Source organism: Myotis myotis, unplaced genomic scaffold (genome assembly GCF_014108235.1).
Source record: "Myotis myotis isolate mMyoMyo1 unplaced genomic scaffold, mMyoMyo1.p scaffold_m19_p_10, whole genome shotgun sequence".
Lineage (NCBI taxonomy): Eukaryota > Metazoa > Chordata > Mammalia > Chiroptera > Vespertilionidae > Myotis > Myotis myotis.
In genome coordinates this window covers 27,064,954-27,087,909 of record NW_023416314.1, presented here as the reverse complement: position 1 = coordinate 27,087,909, position 22,956 = coordinate 27,064,954, and the positions used below count along the sequence as shown (strand labels likewise).

Here is a 22,956-nt window from a genome sequence, read left to right as displayed (position 1 = left end):
GATATTTTCATCTCAGTAGCTTTCCTGCAGAATGATGTCATGGAACCTTTCATATTATATCACTGGAGCTGTGTTTTGGGTAGACATGTACTGAGGTGACTCCATAATTAGAAAATTGGAAACTCCCAGTTCATGGATCTGGACTGTGGGATGCACTCTGTGTTATACTCACAGTGACCCTGTGAACATAACACAGGCTGTAATGCATAGTATCGTCCCATTGTCTAAAGCAGCGGTTCTCAACTTGTGGGTCATGACCCCTTTGGCGGTCGAATGACCCTTTCACAGCTGTCGCCTAAGACCATCCTGCATATCAGATATTTACATTACGATTCATAACAGTAGCAACATTACAGTTATGAAGTAGCAACGAAAATAATTTTATGGCTGGGCCACAACATGAGGAACTGTATTTAAAGGGCCAGAAGGTTGAGAACCATTGGAAAGGCTCTGAGAGTTAAGCCCTTTTGTTAGGGTCCCAGCTTGTAAGTGGCAGAGCCAAAATTGGAATCCATGTCTTTGCTGGCAAGGCACACACTACTTCTGCCAGGTCATAATATGAGAGGGGCTGATGGGCTACCTTGTTCCATGATGTCACCTTGACTCATCTGCCTCTATGCAAAAAATTAAAAAAGTCACCTTTAAGGTCATTTCTCTGGGAGTAAAAATCAGAATCAAAATATGAATATTTTATGAGACAGAAATATATTCACAGTGAACTTGTTTATGAAAAACAACAACAAAGCGAGATCCATGGTTGAGAAAAATCAATGAATCAGAAAGCCAATGTTAGAATGAAGAAGAGCTTTGAAGACATATGGACTTGGGTTTGAATCCTAAACTGGGATTTTAGAATTTATCAAATGAATATGCAGCAAATAAAGAAAGTGTCTCAGTTATTATTTTTCTTATCTATGGATGGAGGTTCTGTTTTCTGTTATAAAATACTGTGTGAAGATACAACAACAACAAATATATATATATAATCTCGCAGTCTCTGTAATAAAGTAGTTGCCCAATAAGTATTTGCAGCATAATGTAGGAAGCAAGTCACAAAGAACCATTATTGTAACAGCACAAATTATTTTCTCTCTTTAGCACAGAGAAAGGGAGAAGACACAGAGTTTTTGTTGGGGTGGGTGGGGAAGCATCAAGTTGGTGTGGGGAGGTGGCCATGGCTATGAGGAATTGGATGTTTGACAGGGTAGTGGGTTAAACAGAGAGAAGAGACCCCTAAAAAGTGATCGAGGAACTGGAATGGAAGGTGGTTGACTGATGGCTCCTCAGGCTGAGCCTTTCCTCTATCAACTTCTCCAGCCTGTCTCCTGTCACCTGTAGACACACTGTACATGCTGTATTTTCCTCCATGCACCATGCCACTGGGCTCTTGTTCATTCTGTTCCCCAGAACACATATCCCCTGGTTTTCACCTGGCTCACTTTATTGTCCTTTGGGTTCAACCCTTCGGATAAACCTTCCCAGGATCTCCATTGGTGACCTCTGACCTTCCCGGTGCATTTTCTCCTCTATCAATGATTTCTGTATGAGTTAGTCTCTGCTCTGAGCTGCTCCTCAGGGTAGGGTTTGTGTCTTGTTTGCTTCTACATTCCTAGAATTCAGCACTGTACCTGGTATGTTGTTATTACTCTAAAAAGACTGGACCAAGGTGAAACATCAGGATTCCTTGCCCTATTTTGTGAGCTTTTATATGACATCAGGCATATAAATAAATAAATAAGAATTAGTCAAGAAAGTAATACAAATGCTCATAATCCCTAGTTATAATCTTATCTAATAAAAGAGAAACATGCAAATGTACCATACCTCCGCTATACTCACAAGCCACACCCACAAGCCACTCAGAGTGACTATATGCAAATTAACCCAACCAAGATGGCGACCGGCAGCCAGGGAGCTGGAGCAAGCAGGAGGCTTGGTTGCCCCGGTGATGGAGGAAGCCAAGCTTCCTGTCTGCCCTGGCTGGCTGTGCCTCCGCTCAAGGCAACAAAGTTTCAATTATAGAAGATAAACAAATCCCAGATACCTGAGTCCAGCCAGCCTCCACTGGGCACTTGGGTGGCTGGGAGCCATGGCCAGCCTGCAAACAGCCATCAGCCCCTCACCCAGGCTGGCCAGGAACCCCAGTGGGGAACCCCACACTGAGGGGCTGTGGCCAGCCAGCAAACAGCTATCGGCCCCTCACCCAGGCTGGCCAGACACCCCAGGGGGGGACCCTTACCCTGAAGGGGCTGTGGCCAATCTGCAAACAGCTATCAGCCCCTCACCCAGGCTAGCCACACCCTCATGGGGTGAGGGTCCCCGCTGGGGGGGCTTGACCAGCCTGCAAACAGCCATCAGCCACTCACCCAGGCTGGCCAGGCACCCCAGCAGGGACCCCCACCCTGAAGGGGCTGTGGCCAGTCTGAAAATGGCCCTTAACCCCTCACCCAGGCTGGCCAGGCACCCAAGCGGGACCCCCACCCTGATCCGGGACACCCTTCAGGGCAAACCAGCCGGCCCCCACCCATGCACCAGGCCTCTATCCTATATAATAAGAGGGTAATATGCAAATTGATCCTAACAGCAGAACGACTGGGAATGTCTGGTCACTATGACACACTGACCACCAGTGGCAGATGCTCAATGCAAGAGCTGCCCCCTGGTGGTCAGTGCACTCCCACAGGGGGAGCTCTGCTCAGCCACAAGCCAGGCTGATGGCTTCCAGTGCAGCGGTGGTGGCGGGAGCCTCTCCCGCCTCCTCAGCAGTGCTAAGGATGTCCGATTGCAGCTTAGGCCTGCTCCTCGCTGGCAAGTGGACATCCCTCGAGGGCTCCCGGGCTGCCAGAGGGATGTCTGACTGCCAGCTTAGGCCCAATATCCCAGGGAGCGGGCCTAAGCCAGCAGGTGGTCATTCCCCGAGGGGTCCCAGGCTGCGAGAGGGCACAGGCTGGGCTAAGGGACCCCCCCGAGTGCACAAATTTTTGTGCACCAGGCCTCTAGTATAATAATAATAACTATAATATACATAAGATGTAAAAATGAGTCAGATTTTTCTCACAAATGCAATCTACATAGACATTTAAAAATCATCACTAAACAGGAAATTTCAGGCAGTCCTTGAAGTTCAAATGTTGTATCTGATGTGTCTGCATATTTATTCATGCAGCAACAAAAGGAAATGCAGTCAGGCTCAGTGGAAGGAATGGCCACATCAGAAAGTACAGTGCAACACTGATCTAGGGGCAGTTTTCAGGGAAACTCCTCCGGGGTGCATCATACTCCACACCCATTCAATCCCAGTGTTTCTCAGTTCAGGCTACAGTGTATTAGGAGCTGGAATGGGGAACCTACATGGGCTTTGAAGCCAGCTACCTTTTCTACTCATTCTCTGTATGGGCTTGAACAAACAAATTAGCCTCCACTTGCCTCAATTTCTTCATATGTAAAATGAGGGTTGTTTGAGTATTAAAAGAGTTAATACATATAAGGGGCTTAGAGCAGTACCTGGCCCTATAGCAGTGGTTCTTAACCTTCTGGCCCTTTAAATACAGTTCCTCATGTTGTGACCCAATCATAACATTATTTTCTTTGCTACTTCATAACTGTAATGTTGCTACTGTTATGAATTGTAATGTAAATATCTGATATGCAGGATAGTCTTAGGCGACCTCTGTGAAAGGGTCATTCAACTGCCAAAGGGGTCGTGACCCATAGGTTGAGAACCGCTGCCCTATAGCAAGTGCTCAATAAATATAATTATTTACCATCTTCAGCCCTTGACTGTTCACTGGTAAATGCCAGAATAGCTCAAATGTCATTATTTATCCATTCATTCAGTCACTTAGCCACATTTTCGAGTGTTCACAGTGCCTGGCACTCTGCTGGATGCCAGTGGCACAGAAAATGAATAAGACGTGGTCCTTGTGCTTCCTAAATTCATAGTACATGCACCTGTGTGTTATGGAGCCTTACGGGTAAACAGGTAATTATAACACAGGATGATAAGGGCTCATAAGGAAGGGGACCTAATGGAGTCTGAGCAGGACAGGCTTCCCAGGAGAAGTGATATGGAAGGTGACTATGAGTTGGGCATGTGAGACATGAGGGTGGATGGAGCAGGTGTATATTATACCTTTATCAATGCCTCACTAGAGGCCTGAATGCAAGAAAACTGTGATGGGTCAGTATGGAAAGTCAGACACGAAATGACTAGATGCCAGGCTGACCAGGGGACAAGGAGTCATATCACCAGGCAGAGGAAGCTTGGCTCTGTCCTATCTTAGTCAGTGGAGAACCCTGAAGATGTCTAAGCAGGGATTAAAATGTTTAAAGAGTTTCTCTTGTTTAAATTGGTTCCTTTGGAAGATTTTTCTAATTCCCAACAGGTAGAATGTACTGCTTCTACCTCTGGCCCCTTGGTTCCCCCATAGACTCCTATCAAATAACTGTATTACTTTATTGAGCTTATCTGTTTCCTCAAAGACCATTTTTTCAGTTATTTCTGCATTCCCATAACCTATAACAGTGCTTGGCACAGAGCAGGCATTCAATGGAAACTGCAATGACAGAAAAAGTTTGGTTTTAGAAAAAAATGCATTTCTTCTCATATTTTAAGAACAAAGCATTATCATATGAAATCTGGACACTCAAGTCAACAAAGTGAGTGGTCTTCTCACTGGGATGATGGTGTGATCCCTGAGAGCTGTTGCCCATCAGATTCATAATCTGCCACTGAGCAATGCAACCTGTCAGGCACTGTGCTAGGCACCTAGGGAGATATGAAACACAGTTGTGAAAATACTGCGCATATACCCAAAACAACCTCCAAATCCCCGGGGCTTAGCACAGTTCCTGGCAATGCTCAGTTCTCAGTGAATGTTTTTGAGTAAATAATAGATGAAGAAGATGTGAGGAATGTGTGCTAAATGTACGGCATACATAATACATGTTCTGAGTCCAGATGCGGGCAAGTCTGTGAGATGGCCTGATCTGACAGGGTTTAGGAATGTGGGCCTAGGAAACAGAAAGGATCTGAAGAGACAGTAGGAAGAGGTAGAAGGTTCCAAGGAGAGAGAAATGGCAGAAACATCACTCCATACAGACTAATAACTCCTTAATGAAATCTAAGCAATTGGAAATCATCAAAGTTCTGATCATAGTTGGGTTATATTGGAATTCACACAAGAGAAACAATTTTTCAGGCAAATTATAATCTGGGCTATGGATGTGAAAGGACTAGCAGTTGCTTGAGCAGACAGCCTAAGAGGGCCCTCATGACAATGTTAATTAAAGCAAAGTTAATTAGTTAATTAAAACAAAAGTGGCAAATGGCAGTTTCTAAAATTAAGGTGGAGGCAATACTAATGTTTCTGCCACCGGAATTCCTAGGGGCGGGTTTTACCTTCTGAGAAAATTTCTGATACAGGGTTATATGCCTCTGTTATTATTTAGCTATGAAAGGCCCACTGAGGACCTCAGCCTCACAACCCTGGAAATTCTGAATCTTGTAGAGCAGAACTTTCAACTCATGCTTTCATGAGTTTGTTCAATGCTTTATTTAGGCCAGAACTGGTTTTGTGTTTGTCAATCTGCAGCCAAAGTGAGGGCCTTAAGTAGAAACTTGGCATTAACTGCTTGACAATGATTTGATGCTGCACCACATGTGCTGGAAATTAGTGCCTAGAACCAAAGTGTTAATCACAGGGACCTCTATACATTGATGGCATAAATGGTATGTTTCTATATTAAAAAAATCTCTCATGACTCACTGCCTTTTAAATAAAAATCTCCCTTTGCTATTTCAGTGAATTGAATGACTGACTGGATATTTTTCTTTTGTCTGTTCTAGGGTGAACCTATTTAACTTCCCAGTAAACTGCTAGATCTGCTGGAATTAGTTATATTCTTCCCTTAGGTGTTCAGAAAACAGAAGTGATCTCCATGACCAGAGGTAGAAATTGGCTCTTTCTGCTAGCCTCACAGCAGATTGGATTTACAAGTCAGGCCTCAGGAACATGTCTACTTTTTTTTGGCTCTGATGAATTTTCTTCCAGTGAGTCTCCTTTTTAGTATTGATTCTCTGGAATGTTAATAGAGTTACTTGAAAAAAATAGTCCGGTGTTCCAAAGCTTGGGAAAAGATCGGAAAAAAATTAATAGATGACTGATTAGTTTCCACACTTCTTAGTTCCACAAGACTTCTTAGTGTTTACTTCCAATAAAAGTGTAGAGTAGTCAGAGGCTGTTGTTTTTTTAACCAAATAAGTTTTTTTATGGAGCAGTTTGTGAGAATAGCTTTCCAAAGAATACATTCTGGGAAATGTTCAGCTCAAGTGCCAAAAAGCTGAGGCCTGATATAAAAAAAAGAGCTTCATAACGGACTAGTCTATGGGCAAGTCTTCTAACCATGCTGGACCTCAAACTCCTCATCTGAAAAATGGGAATGATTATTGCTTCTACTTTCAATATTTTGTGACCATGAGACAATTCTATTACTACTACCACTATTACTATTATGTACTGCTTACTGGTTTATCCAAAAGCACTTGACACCATTCTCTTTTCCCTTTCCGTTTCCATTATGGATGATTTAAAAGCTAAATGCACACTTTCTTATACTCATGCAGCTAGGGATAGCTATATGAGATGATTTCGTCCATGAAACATAAAGGTAATTTTTATGGGACTCTAAGAATACTCTTTTCCCTAACAAAAGGATGCAATGCATAGAACCTTGACAGCCAACATGCAGCCTTTAGCAGAAGGTGTATAGAATAGCAGAGATGTTAGCCCTGGAATCACTGAGCCATGGAGGAATACTAGGAACAGTTTACCTGCATATTTCCTGTGGTGTGAGGAAAATGAAACCAAACAAGTCATATAGGCCTCTGAAAATCGGGCTTAATCTTTCCCGCAACTGAACACATTTCTAAAAGGTTTATCTGCCATTCATTGAGTACTTTTTATGTCTGATACTAAGAATTTAACACATACCACTTAATTTACTCCTCACAACAGGATTACTATCTACCATTTTACAGTGGAAGAAATGAACTGAAGTACTTTGTTCAAATTTAAATAGTACACTGGGTCCCAATAAATTGGCTCATGACATATTGCAGAATTAAAGCCAGAGAAGCATAAGTACTGGGGGTAATTTAGAATAAAATGTGAAAGTATGAGAAGTACCCAAGTTCACTAGTTTGCCATTATTTAAGCTCCAATGTGATAGGCAATGCAATACACACTGGCCTTTATAAAACCGTAAACTAAACAGGGAGGTAAATCCATGCATAACCAGTCATATTCTTCAATGTGATAATTATTATGCTAGTGTTATGAACACCTGAGTTTGGATCACAAAGAAGAAATACTTACTTTGAGAGCTCCTGTGAGGCATAGAGGAAGGAATTTTAGTTTGGATCTAATTTATTGCTTAAGGTTGTAGCTTAAAAGGGGGAGAAGGTATGACATCCACTTGACACATATGAACCCGTTTAGTCTCACAACCACTGGATGAAGTATGTATTTCATCATCTCTATTTATCAGAGGAGGAAACCGAGGCCCAGAGAAGATAAGTGATTGGCCTATAGTTATGTCACACAGCTAGCAAGTGATGCTGCCAGGATCCAATCCCAGTGCTGTCTAGTTCTGCATCCTGCTACCTTTAGTAGAGTATCTATTGTGTGCCTGGACTTTACACACATTATTCCTTTCTCTCCTTCCAATCTTATGAAGTAGGTGCTATAATCTCAATTTGGAAGATGAAGAGATGAAGTCTCAGCTCAAACTCAGGAGAACCTGGCTGCAAAGTCAGTGATCTTCACCACTGCTCCATGCTGTCTCTCTAAGGAGCCCGCCCTAGAGAGTCTGTGGGGGTACTTAGGCACAAACTCACAATTCTGTCCCTGTAGCAAACTGTTTCCTCTATCAGGATGCCAACGAAGACTTATTTATGAAGACTTATTTCAGTTTAAAGAAAGGCTGATAAATTAAGTTTGACAAAATAAATTTTCTTAGACAACATAAAAGGCTGATCTTGCAGAAGTTCCTGAAAATGAATGTTTTAGAGAGAAGTCAGGAAGGTAGATGGAAAACATGCCAGCAGGTTTGAGATATAGAAGGGCTTCTGTGTATAGAACATGACATCTCCAGGATTTATTGAAGAAATAGAAGATGTAGTTTTCCCCAAGGTTTACAATTTTGTTGACTACCTTGCACAAGTGGCATGAAAATATATGAGAGGCATACAGGAATTAGAAAAGAATTGAAAGTGGCAAGGATACATGTTAAAAATGCAAATGAATCGGGCCATGTGGGTAACTCTAAGTATCTTGTGAGTCCCTTTCTGTCCTCAGCAAACACAGAATCTTTACCATTACCACAACTCAGGCTTTGAGGGATTAGAGTTTATAGAAAATAGAACTTTTTATGTAGGCTAAATGATAGTTAAAAGCATTGTTCAAGCAATATTATTTAGCCATTTATCTTGCATTTATTTATTTAGAGTTTAGGGAACTTGTCAAATCTCTGTAGAGTTAGCAGATGATTTCCTGACTAGCTCTTTTGTACATCAAAATGATGCATTATTAACATGTATCCTTACCACTCAATTCTTTTCTAATTCCTGTATGCCTCTCATATCTTTCCATGCACCTGGTGCAAGGTAGTCAACTAAATTGTAAACCTCAGGGATAACTATGTCTTCTATTTCTTCAATAAATCCTGGAGATGTCATGTTCTATACACAGAAAGCCTTCCATATCTCAAACCTGCTGGCATGTTTTCCATCTGCCTCCCCCCTCACCGCCCCCCTTTTATTTTATTTTTCCCATCAGACTATGTACTTCTTAAAGAGAGGAGATCCTTATTCCCAACCAAATAACTTATGTAGCCTTTTTAACACCTTCAAATTTGTTCCCCAGCCACTGATAAGGTGTTTTCATTGCCTTTTGAAGTATCTTAGGGGGCATTTATCATATAAGGTAGTCCCTGACATGGGGGGAAACCACTGACTGTTGACTTCAGATCCTTTTCAGATGGCAACTGCCCAGTAAACAAAACCTGTGGTACTAAACTTGGTGGGGTAGATGGGAAGGGACTGTGGGCAACAGAGAAAGTGGGAGACTGGCTGGTTGTTTAGAAAGAGTATATTCAAAGCTACTGTGTTCTCTTGTCTCTTTCATTTACTTAGACATTTCTCAAAGAGTTCAAGTTTCCCATTAAGAACTAGAATATCAATTCTATATTCTCATGTCTCTATGCGCTGGGCATGTGCAAGTGCAGTTGGATGTGTGAGGCTCTTGGTATTCTCTTCTCAGCATCATCTTATTTGTTAATAATTTTCTGTAATCTTTACTGGTGAACTAGAATTTAGTGCACAACGTATCTCCATCCCCTCAGGACCTGGAGGGCCTTGCCATGGCTCAATGACTTAACTGTGCTCTCTCTGCCCTCTTGACCTCACCCCGTTTTGCGGTAACTCTTTGCTTTATCAGAGGTCTCAGCTTCTATGTTTCTGCCTTGGCCTGAGTCACTGGGTCCACATCCAATCAACCCCACAAAAACTATTCAAATGTCCAAAGCCCCCTTCCCAACACCCTGCTCCCTAGAGCTTCATTCACTCAAGTATTTTCCATTTAAAAGGCCCAGGAAGCAAATGTTACTGCTTCAGCCAATAGCGGCCCACGCCCACAGGGTCCCCACCGCTTTTACCTTAGGGTTTCCCCGGAGGAGCCTCTCCTCTTCCACAGATTGACTAGGCTGCTGGACCTGCTGGCGGCCGAGGATGACTTGCCATCCCCCACGTGCATGCGCACCACGGTGGACGTGGTGAAGGCGCTGCGCACGTTTCTCTCCGGTTTGGCCAGGATGATGTACACCTTCGGCACAAACATGCAGCCTAGCGCCACGGTGGCACTGAGGCTGACTGAGAAGCACATGGTGATGATTTTGTAGTTGCTGCCAAAGTAGATGGGCACGAAGGCCAGCCATATGATGCAGGTGGTGTACATGGTGAAGGCGATATACTTGGCCTCGTTGAAGTTAGCCGGGACGTTTCTGGTCTTGAAAGCGTAGAAGGTGCAGCTCAAAATCAGCAATCCATTGTATCCGAGAGGAGTGACGACTCCTAGGTTGGTGGTATTACAAATCAGGTAGACCTCCCGGATGCTTGGGTAGTCGTGCATGATATCAGGAGGCTCCATTATAAAGAGGGCGACGATGATGCCCAGCTGGATGCATATGAGAATGAAAGCAATCACCAGCTGGGCACAGGCACTCATGAATCGGGGCTTTTTGGTACAGATCTTCTTCTTGCTGCCGGCCAGGATCCTGGCAATACGGTTGGTCTTGGTTACCAGGGCTGAGTAGCTCATGGCTGGGGAGAGACCAATGCCGATTCTCTGAAGGTAGCAGTAAATCTGTTTGGGCTTTGCAATGAGGCAGAAGGTGCATAGGTAGCCCAGGCAGATGCCAGCCAGGATAATGTAGCAGAGTTCTCTGCTGGAGGACTTGACTACTGGGGTGTCGCGGTAAATGATGAAGACTGCCGTGACGAACAGGGTGGCCAGCAGGCCGAGGCAGGCGAACACCACAGCTGCAATGGGCTCAGGGTCACCCCAGCGAAGGTACTGTACTGGGATCAACTCACAACCTGCAGAGACACAGACACATATTGAAACAGAAGGAAGAAACGTTTACTCGTGCCAGTTGTGACGGAATTACAAGCCGCTGCTTAGGATCCTTTCACGTTGTCTCCAATCTCCCATTCCAATCTTAGAATCCCATGCTACTCGTTTCTTCCTATATTCATTTCTAAAATATTTATCTCCGTATTATTAATACACATTCTGTGCTAGGAGCTGTTCTAGGATCTGAAAACAAAATGGTAAAGAACATGAACATGTTTCCTGCCTTCATAAAAAATAATCAGGGGTGGGTGGGTGCTTCTGAAGAATTATAACTGTAATAAGGGCCATGAAGAAGTATAGTATCAGCCCTGACCGGTTTGGCTCAGTGGATAGAGCGTCGGCCTGCGAACTGAAGGGTCCCAGGTTCAATTCCAGTCAAGGGCATGTACCTTGGTTGTGGGCACATCCCCCAGTAGGGGGTGTGCAGGAGGCAGCTGATCAATGTTTCTCTCTCATCGGTATTTCTAACTCTCTATGCCTCTCCCTTCCTCTCTGTAAAAAAATCAATAAAATATATTAAAAAAAAGAAGTATAGTATGAATCTTGACCCAGTCTATGGGGGCAATAATGTCTTCCCTCAACAGGAATTAGCAAATGAAAGTATTGGTTTAGCTTCATTTGGGAATTCAATAGGTCTGGCAAACAGATTGATTGTAAGGAAAGAGCCAGGAGACACTGGAAGCAAGAACGGAGGTCACCATATAAGAGTGTGAGGAATGGCCTAAGATAAGGCTGGGAGGTGGGTTGAAGGGAATCTTATAGGGCAGAGTCCTAGATCAATGGGCAGTCATTGGAGGGATCTATGTAGAGGAAATGACACAGTCAGATTTGTGTGTGTTTTAAACATGCCTTTGAAGCTGTGTGGATTTTGGATAAGATAAAGGTGTGGGCAGATTTGAGAGTTATTTGAAACAATACAGAGTATTTAAATTGATGTGGGGATATAGGAGAGGAAAGTCATCAAGGATGACCAACATTGGATCAATCTATGCTGTCCTTGAATCTACTATATAGAAAAATCAGGGTTTTCAGAGAATCATATGATTCCAATGTTATAGAAGAGAAGATAGTGTTTAAAAAAAGGAGCGTGTAGTAGAGGAAAACTGATTCCAAAGGCAAACAGTTGGTCTCTATGGCACGTGCCAACACTCCCCAAATTATTCTCCACTCTTGGCTTGCAGGGTTTGTTTGTTTGTTTTTAATGTCACTTTTTTACACAACAGAAAAAGGTGACAAAATGTGGTATCATTTGGGTTCCATGCCTTCTTTTAAAATTTCTTTGGGACAGTAGTTCTTGAACTTGGCTGCACAATGGGACCACCAGGAGATATTGTTATGAATCACTGTGGCCTGAGTCTCACTAACATTGTTTCTGGTTTAATTGGCCTGGGCATCAGAATTTTTTAAAGGCACTTTAAGTGCTTCTAAATTTGCAGCTGAAGTTGAGAACCATTGATCTAGAAAGATCATTCCTGTGAATTAGATATAAAAAATAGAATTGAGATAGCTTTATTGTGAGTAGGAAAGGAGTTGAGTAATCTGGAGGAGTGGCTATTTGAGGAACATGAGATTACTAATTGCTTGCCAATATATTTTCTCCCATTTATCCTCAGGAACAGACCAATTTCATTGGGTGTGATAAAAGTTGCCGCTAAAGCATATTTTCCAACAGCCTTTGAGGTCAGGTTTTCCATGTGACTATCTTTTAGCCAATAAGATGCAAGCAGAGAACTCTTTTAAAGGAAACGACTCATCTTGGTGAGACCCTTTTTGTCCTTCCCTGCTTTTTCCTTTTGCTGCCTGAAATACAAACATGTTGGCTAGAGCTCCAGCAGTTATCTTGGGAGGTAAGATAACTTTAAGGACAGAAAACATGTTCTGGGTTATGGAAAAGAAAATAGAGAGAGAATGCCCGAGTCCCTATTAACCACAGAACCACTGACTAACTCTGGACTATGTACATTACATTTGCCTTGCTTAAACTACTGTTTTGTTTTTTTCTTTTCCCTGATATATGCAGCCAAACCAAATCCTAATTGATATAGGTATAAGGTTTTCCTATTAACTCCACATATTTTATGATCAAGGGTGTTGTAGGAAGTGGCTACAAAAATCAGCGGTTACTGGGAGTTAAGGGAGGTAACAATAAGTAATGGTAGCAAAGAAGCAATGGGTTTTTCAAAATATTTTTAAGGCAGCTCTGTTGTAAAAGGAAAGGGAACATTCTTTTTTTCATTATTTTTGGCTTGCCAGTCTTTTTCTTCAAGATCTCAGGTTTCAGAGTCCCATTAGTGTTATAGTTAAATTCACTATGTGTTTTTTTTTATTATCTAAAGTTTTACATAAGGCTCCTTTTTCCCCAATTGACGCCCCATCACTATGGGTTTAATAGGATTTGTGAGTTAGCCGAGGATCCTCAGCACACTTTACAAGATAGTTTCCATAGGAAAATGTATGTTTTATTTTAAAAAGTGTACATTTAATATTGAAACAAAGTGCTTTTAACCTAAAAAAGTGTTTGTGAATAGCCCAAATTAATATAAGAGAGTTATTTTACATAATGTTGCTAATTATAAATAAATGTATACATCATTGCTAATGAATATACCTGCATCCATATTCTTAGGCACCTATGTTCACATATGTGCTTATATGTAGGAATTCAACCTCTGAGACCTTAGTGTAACACAGGGTTATGCTTCATATTTATAAATTTGTTCACTGTAGGAACTAATTGCAACAGTAAAATAGGAATTAGTCATTCTTATTTTTATTCTTTTCTAATAATTTATTTATAACACCGATATGAAAATGAAATTTACTACCTACCGTAGTCAATTCTATAGGGACCAGTTTCCTTATTGGTCATGAGCTACTAATGTCCCAGTAATTTACTGATATAGGAAACGTTATATGATACCTGAAGCAGAACTCCTTTCATTAGCTAGAGAGAATCAACTGGAAAAATCTAAATATTTACATTAAGGGCTTTCATTTTACTCTCTTCTTTTTTCCTGCTGTTTTGTTAAATTTTAAGTGCTTTGATATAAATGTAAATTAACACCCTAATTACTAAATGTTTTGCCTATAACATTCACCACTATTTTTACTTCAAGTCTTCATGTGAAACTAGTTAACATTATTTGTGAAACTAAAGAAAAAGCCCATTAGATATACGTGTAGGAAGAAATGTGCATAAAGCATGCTTCTCATGTGATAGGATAATTTTCACAAATTTACCAGAACTTATACATTCAAATGAATGCTTTTTTTCATTAAATGTACACTCAGAAGGCTTTATGTTGTGTTTAATGATGCTGCCATTGCACAAAGACTTTGGTAACTATTTTCTTGGAATAGCAAATTGGATTCTGATTAGAGTGTTATAATCACTGAACTTATAATTGGATAAGATCTTGAGTTTCCAAAAATGGATGTTCATCACACTTATTGTAGAGCCTACAAAAGTATAATTCGAGGGTCTAAACTTGGGAGATTTTTGAATCAATACTTTGGGAATGAGATAAAGAAATCTTAGTTTGAATAAGCAAGCTCAATGACTACATAATTGGTCCTTGGTTGGCAACCCAGCCTTAGAGATTATGAGGTTGACTTCTCATCCAGCGTGAAAATGTCTTATATAATAATTTCAGGATGTGATCACCCTAATCCTACCTAAAGCTTTCTATTATCTCATGGACAGGACTAGCGGTGGGGGAAGATGGATTAGAAAGGCAGGTCAGGAAGGCAGGTGGAGACTAGAGGCAAATAAATGGGTCAGAAAGGCTATCACAAGAGGAAAGTCAAGAGATGGTAGGAAAAAAACTAAAAGTCATTGTACTAAAGAAAACATTTAGCTAATAAAGACATTTTAGAACTAGGATTGAAAGAAATTATAAGGCAGACAGACAGAATCAGGAGAGAGGCTTCTAACCAAATTGGTCGCAATGCTATTAACTAGGATAAAGACTGTAGGAAGTAAAGGGTCACATGTTACAGGAATGGTGTCTAGTTCCAGTTTGGAAATGTTGTGCTTGAAGTATCTATGACCTACTGAGAAGATAGAAATAGAGGCTTAGAAGAGGTATCAGGGCAGAAGTTATAGCTTTAAGAATCACCTGTTTATAGGAGGAAGTAAGAGACGTGGAAATGAAAGCAATCAATGAGGAAATTCATAGATGTAGATGAGGGCAGAGCCTAGAGGTCTTGTGTGATACCAACCTTAGGGAATGGCAGAGAAGAGGATATGTGAGGGAAGTCATAAGATAGAGAGAAGTCCTAGAAGGAACGAAGTGTGGCAGAAGCCAAAGCAAAGTGGTTAATTGGATGGTCCAGCATACCTTCCTCTGAAAACAACACTTCAGTTTTAGTTTTTCTTAAATCCTTACTCAAAGAGCTTTGAGCTTCAGGTTTACAGATACCTATCCTGGTGGTATATCATTCTCTTATATTCCCTCTATGCTTCCCCTCCCAACTCCCCCTCCCCCCACCACCCACACACTCCTATTAGATCTGTTTTGTACAAGGAGTAATATCCTTCCATTGCTGTAGTCCTATCATGCAACATGATCTACCAAATCTCAGAATCTTGAGGTAATGCTAACCCTAGTGCAATGTACATTTAAATTTTCATTGATTACTATTTTTACTATGTGCATTGGTCTACAAACACCTGAATGCCCCAGTATTCTACCTAATTCTCTTCTTTATTTTCTTCTATTTAATGGTTTTCTGGGCATTTTCTCCAATTAATAGTTTTCTGTTTTATCCGTTCCATTCTTGGTACAAAGTAAGTTACTGGAAGTACTCTTAGTATACTGGTAAGTTATACATACCAGAAGGGCATGTAGAGTTTTACTAAGAATCTATAGTGTATATATTTTATAGTTTTATCATAAATTTAATCAAGTTAGCATATGCCACCATCATATTTTAGATTAAAGAATCTTAGATCATGTCAGTGAAGTTCCCTCATAGCAAACATGTTTCTCAGAAGATGCGCATCACATTGGTTTCTAGAACTGCCAGAAAGCCATAGGTTAGAAAACCATGGCCTATTTTCTGATCACATCTATTTAAGTAGCTATCCACTTCTCACTTCCATCCCCTTTCATGCTTGATCCATATTCTATGGTTCTCTACTACAACCCATCCTTTCATAGCTTAAAGTGAAATATATATTGAAAATGCAATTGTTTTTTTTTTTAAAGGGAAAGTGAACTGCCAAAATGGTATTATCTATGCTCATCTTGTGATTCCTCCAATGTGTTTGGATACACCAAATGGAGGGGCCCCTGATTTCCTGGACACCCCTAAAATGATACGACCCCTCAGTAATGACTGGTGCTCACGCTTACAGTTTGGTTATTAGTGTTACAGGGTTAACATTACTGTATTAATAGTCCTAGACTATTGCATTTACAAACCCTATTCCAAGTGTCTGTTCAGGCAGTAAGAATGAGAAGTCAAAGATCCTGTGACAGATGCCTGATATTCTGTAAGTAGGCTAGGCAGGAACTCCTTAACAAGCTTCATTATTCCTGGTATATTTTTGAGGAAAGGAGGTTACTGTTGAAAATCTCTGAGAATCAGATGTACGTGTCCTCAGCTGCTGGTTAGGCCACTTCAGGTGTACTACATTGATACATGAACAATAGTTCTGCCCAGAGTACAAGGTGTTGACTGGTGACTAACAGCATCAGGCTTGCATTCAAATGTGTTCCATCGCAGACCTCCTAAATGCCTTTCCTCCTCTCTTCACCACTCTGGCTTTGGATCTCTAAGGTGTTGGTCTGAGCTAGCAAAGGGATGCAGACTCAGATTTTTTCTGCATTGTCCATATCCCCAATCTTGTAATACTATCTGTTCACTCAGGCTAAGCTAAAGGTTTTCATAACATCTATAGTTCAGAAGAATTGGAATTATGTGTGAGTGATAGAGAAATGGAGAGGGAGGGAGGGTGGGAGGGAGAGAGAATATTGTTAAGGTCTGTCATCTGTCCTTCCTGCTTGACTATAAGCACCCTGATGTAAAGGACTTTAATCTCTTTTGCTCACAAATCACAAATCACAAAGTACTGATCATAGTGTCTCACTCATACGGTTAACATAGCAATTTACAAATTAATGTATTTACTATATAACCAAAGTGTATAATTATCATCTGGCAAATGGATCAAATCATTTTCAACAAAATTTTTTGTTTCCTATAAGAAGTTCCAAATTACAGAACTGTTATGTAGTGTTATAGACAGAAGGCTAAATTCAGTGCATTACATCTAAATTTTAGTCAAATTCTACTAAGAAAGGACAAAACTAAGTAAGCACTTTAAACACTTACTACCTAGCAGTGTGACATGTTTCATATTAGAAATATTCCTGGTATTGATTATGTATTGATAAATGTTTTATGATTGACTGATTAACCTAATTCTGAATAATTCATTGAATCTGGGATGTGTGGGTAGAGGAAAGGAATGAGGAAGGCAGTAAACAGAAGTCATTTTAAACCAGTGCCATCTAACTATAAAGTTCAGATTCACTGTTCCCAGGAAAGCTGTTAATTGCAACATTTTTTAGTTTAGGCCAGAAAAAAACAAAAGCACCCCAAGTCCTCTGCAGAGAAGGCATATGATAGAGCTGATTGATTTTTAACATTATCTTAGTGTGAAAACATACCTTGATCACAGCCTCAAATAAAATTTTTAGTTTCTATCCAAATGTTAGTTAAGTTATATTGGGAATTGCTTCAACTGGAAGCTGCCTTATTTCTGTTTATGCCCACATTTTACTTTACTTTCCTTTTTTAAAATTTTAAATTCTGTATTGTTTAAAGAATTACATATGGTATTACATAGGTCTCCTTTTTCCTCCATTGAGCTCTCCACAGCCACCCCCACGCCCAGCACATGTCCTCACCCCCCTAGTGTCTGTGTCCATTGGTTATGCTTATATGCATGCATACAAGTCCTTTGGTTGATCTCTTATCCCCCCTCCCCTGCCTTCCCTCTGAAGTTTGATGGTCTGTTCGATGCTTCTCTGTCTCTGGATCTATTTTTCATTAGTTTATGTTGTTCATTACATTCCACAAATGAGTGAGATCATGTGATATTTATTTCTATGACTGGCTTATTTTGCTTAGCATAATGCTCTCCATGTTCATCCATGCTGCTGTGAATGGTAAGAGTTCTTTCTTTTTTACAGCAGCATAGTATTCCATCATATAGATGTACCACCATTTTTTAATCCATTCATCTGCTGATGGGCACTTATGCCAGCATTTTAAAAAAGGAGCATAAATGTCTATGATATGTCAGATGCTCTCCTAGATACCTTAGGTAATCTTTATAATAAACAAGTGAAGTAGGAATTATCAATTCTATTTTATAGAGGGGCAATATGAGCTAACATGTTATGGCTGAGATTAAAATCCTGTGGGATTTTTTGCTTGCTTGCTTGATGTTACTATCAGGGAGGCCAACTGGTCAAGTGTCCCTCTGAAAAGGGTCCTGAGGCTACTTAGGAAATAGAATCATGAGTAATTAACAGTGTCTGCCATGGGCAAGACACGGTTAATGGTAGTATAAGTATTTGCTATTTGTTATCCTGACCTAAATCCATGCTCCCTTCTGAAAAATCACATTGGTTCAAACTCTTCAGAAAGCTTGTCATCCTGGACTATATGTCCTGAGGGTTTCTGGTCAGAGACTCTGATTGGCCAAGTGTTGTGTTCGTGCCCCTGAAATTTTCTAGTGTAGATTTTTTTGAATGGGCAAATACCCACACCAGAAGAGGACAAGGATTAACTATGGGGCATTCTTAACACTACTCCAGAGGGGACTCACAGCCATCCATTTATCATTGGACCCAGCCCTTCCAGGTTTATTACAGACTAGAGGCCCGATGCATGAAATTTGTGCAAGGGCCTTGGCCCGCACCATGGCGGCAGCTGCCTCTGCCACGGCCCCCACCTGCTATGGCTTTGTCCGGAAGGAAGGACGTCTGGAAGGATGTCTGGTCTAATTATCATATTACGCTTTTATTATTATAGATTGTTGGCTTAGATTCCCTAAATAAAATCCCCTCAGAGAGTTGAGCCAACTCAGAGCAGTATTTTTAATTTAGCTTTTATTTTTGTTCTTTGTTATTGGTTACATTTTATAGGGGAGTTTGAAACTGTATTCAAAGATTCATTTATTAATTAGGCATAAAGAATGATTTACTAGTACTGCAGAGTGCCAGGGGGAAGGATTATCACAGATGCACATTTGTAGGGAACAACTTTGAAAAATACGACTTCCGGTCAAACTGCAGATGAAGAGGAGAAACATAGCTTATGAATCTAAATAATACAATGTGCTCCACTTTTACCTTGCCCCTATCCTGTACACTAGTTAACTCTTTTGTTTTTCATTTTCCAGATTCTCTTCCAGTGTGGCTTTCCTGATTCCCTGCGGCTGAATGATAGGTCCCTCCCCTGTGCCTATCACAGTCTTGCACACCATTGTTTTGTTGTTGTTGCCCATAACAGCAAAACTGTTCTGCTCACAGTGAGTTTGCTTGTCTGCTTCATGTGGTGGACTGTGAACAATCTGAGAGCAGGAGACTGTTTCTTTGCTTTTGCTGTTTCCTGTCCCAAGCACAGAACCCCGCACATAGGCTGTTAAACGGGTTGAATGAATGATTGATTGAAGAGGATAATAGAGTAAGGATACATACACTTCATTTTCAGCTTGCACACAAGTATTTCCCACAAGTATGAGACTTTTGCTTTATTCATTTGCATCTCAATTTTTCTATATGTAAAATGGAATTAATGCAGAATTCCATCCCTATAATGAGGGCTTTAATCTAAAGAAATCCTTATAGAAAAATGCACGTGCTAACAGTAAAGCAATTTTTCAGGAGTCTATAAAATGCTTAAAACTATTTTTGTATTTTGTTAGAATAAAACATTAAAGTCATCACTTTAAAACCAATAGACTATCAATAAATTTTACATATATGTTATGAGTTATACTGAGTGTTTTACATTTAATTTCTATTTATTTCTATTAATTAACGGGCTTGCCAACCTCTTTTCAGAGTCCCTTTCCTCTGGTTTAGTCAGACTCTTAAATTATTATTTTGCAAATAATCAGCCTACTCAGGCATTTCCTCCTATGCTGCTGTTCCGTCCGAATCTTCAAAAGCTTTTCATTTTACGACTCAGAGTTTTTGCAGCCACTTTCTCGGCCCCACAGTATTCCTTCTATGTTCCCATCGCACCTGTTACACAGTCTTAGTTTTTCTCCCTTTTAGAAACATACCAGACTGTTCTAAGGCCCAGATTCACCTTTTCCTAAGGCTGGTTGCAAAATTGTATGCATTCCTCTGCCATGGATTTCCCTCCCGTTTCTCTTTCCACATCTACTAGCTCTTGAACTTTATGTATCATTATGTATTATAGGTATTCCTCAATTAAGCTACTGATATATATTTAAGCAAATAAATACTCTTTTTTTATAAAAAAATATAGGAACAAACCCCACACATATAAGAAAAGTGCACAAGGGGAAGAGTAATGTTTTGTCCTACTCACTAAAGATATTGAAAATGGTTCACCTAGCACAATTAGAGCACAACCCTCACTTCCTAGTTCAATGCCCATTACCAAGCAGCTACACCATTCACGCCACTGAGCCTGCACCATCGTGACACAAAGGCAGTTGTTTATTCCTTTAAGAGTACATGGGTTATGCTCTGTGATTCTACTCTGCTAGGCACCGCGCTGAGTACTATACATACACCACTTCCCTTAATATCCACAACAGTCTATGAAGGAGGCACCACTAGTTCATTCCCTTTTAAACCTATGGCCCATAAGTAGGAAATGCAAGAAGATTTTTTTTTAATATATGTGTTCTTTTTAAATTGATTTCATAGAAAGGAAGGGAGAGTGAGGGAGAGATAGAAACATCATGATGAGAGAGAATTATTGATCGGCTGCCTCCTGCATGCCCCCTACTGTGGACTGAGCCAGCAACCCAGGCATGTGCCCTGACAGGGTTCTTGGGTCGATGCTCACCACTGAACCACACTGGCCAGGTTCATTCCTTTTTAGTTAAGGTAACTGAGGTAGGGTTGGGGCTGAAGAACATTTCAAGTGAAAAGGAACTATATGAGAAGTACAGACATGGACGAGGGGAGAAGGAATGTAAAGGAAACAGCCAGAATGCAGGAATCAGAGACGTGGAGGAATAATACCTCTACAGCATAGTAATATAGTGTCATCAGAGAATTATAACATCTCCGAGAAGTACTGCTGAGAGTTCAGATGCGACATCAGTTAAAGCTGTAGGAGGGAAGATAATAATATCTTCTAGTCTACATCTCAAGGATTAGTGTGAGGGCCACATAAAATAACATATGACTTGAACAGGGGCTTAATAATTATGAAGTGATAGAAAGAGGAAAAAGAGAAGTACTCACATAAAACAGTAGCAACTCAACATCTGCTAAAGTGTTTTATTAGATTGTCCTATGTTCTTCTGGGAAAAAGCCAGGCCGATTTTATCTTTCTAGCTGTTTATATACACACAGCCCCAAGTAAATGGTATTATATTATCTTAAATTGTTTGTAAGTACAAGGCAGCACATATGGTCTTTGAATTTTCACTCAACTTAATGTGACTTTTAAGAGGTGGTGAAATAGGAGACATTTATCTGTTTCATATTACTCATATAATATACCAGCACTTTATGAAGCACTTTCCAAGCAGGCTAGAGACCAGTGGTAAGCACTGCGCTATAATGTTTTATGTTCTTGGGGGAGAAGGTGATCATTTATTTTGGGTAAGCTATATTTATCAAAAACTGAAATCAATGGAACCACATTGTTTTCTCTATCAGAATGGGTTCTGACCATGATGACATTGTTTTTAGCATTACCACAAATTTATCATTGTGAAGAAGAGCACAGGGTACATTTTTCATTGCTTAGTTTCTGGCAAGAGGAAGACTGCTTTATGTTCTCTTTGGGGACCTATTTTGAAAACTTCCATCAAGAGAGAGCCTTTTGGCAATTTTTTTTCCTGGAGCAGATGGTGTTACATTTATTAATATTCCACATTTTGACTCATCTGGTATGATAAACAAATGTATAAGCTAATGAGAACTGAAAAATTAAAAGAGTAAGAAGGCATTTTACAAATTTCCGATAATATATGAGCCCTGGCATTTCCTTTTTAAAAAATCATTGTATTTTCAGCATTAACTGAAACAATTTTCTCAGGCTCATTGTTTTAAAGGATCGCTGCACAAAATTTTTCATAGGACTTTAGAGGTCTGTTCAGAAAGAATTCAGTGACTCACAGTCTTTCCATTTACTTTTACAGTGAGGCTTGAGCCTTTTGCTACTTTCTGTGTAAACACGGCACAGATATTTTACATTTTCAACCTTATTTATTTATTTTTTTTTTTGTAAAATGAAGATAATTCAGACAAGGATTAGCTGGCAGAAAACAAAGTTCCTAATGTAATGAATGATACTCGCTTTGTTTCCTTTCTTCCATTCTGTAATTTATTTCTTCAGCAAATATTTATTAAGTGTCTACTGTATTTGGGGACCTTGATATTCCCAAGTGAACAAAACATGCCAAAAAACCCCCCAAACAAACCCCAAAACAATAAAACAAACCCTCCTCTTTAGCTGGGGAGACTGACAATATATGACCAACAAAATAAATTAATACATAAACAATATAACAGAGTAAAAGTTCATATATTAAATGGAGAAAATGACAGAGAGAAGAGGGCAAGGGGGACTATTTGTAATATTAACATATTGGTCAGGGTAGACATTTCAGTGAGGACTTGCAGGAGGGAAGGATAGGAGCCCTATGGTATTTGGGGTAGTGCATTCCAGGCAGAGAACAGCTGGGCCAATGATCCCAGGATAAGAAACTTGCAGATATTTTAAAGAAGGACAAAAGGACCTATGTGTTGGGGTAAGAGAGAGATGAAGTGGAAAGGAAAGTAGCCCGGAGCTGTAACAAGGAGGCCAGATAACAATTTGTAAGGACTTCGACTTTGAATAAAATAGGAAATCACTGTAGGTTCTTAGGCAACGGAGTAACATGGTCTGGCTTGCTTTCTAAAAAGGTATCTCTGCGTGGGGTCCTGAGAAGTAGCTCTGGGTGGGGACAAGGGTAGAACCAAGAAGACTAGCTAGAAGGTTATTTCAGCAGTAAAGGTGATTAATGTTGATTGCTGACTAAGACCAGGGA

At 40.3% G+C, this 22,956-nt stretch overlaps 1 protein-coding gene across 2 annotated transcripts in view; it reads right to left on the bottom strand.

Moving 5' to 3' along the window:
- The window catches only part of GRM5 (glutamate metabotropic receptor 5), a 452,554-nt gene that overhangs the window by 41,979 nt on the left and 387,619 nt on the right, over window positions 1-22,956 (bottom strand). For both annotated transcript variants that reach the window (XM_036324725.1, XM_036324724.1), the window contains exon 8: window positions 9,715-10,654. In XM_036324725.1, the coding sequence (XP_036180618.1) occupies window positions 9,715-10,654 (940 nt within the window). The remainder of the gene's footprint in view (window positions 1-9,714; window positions 10,655-22,956) is intronic.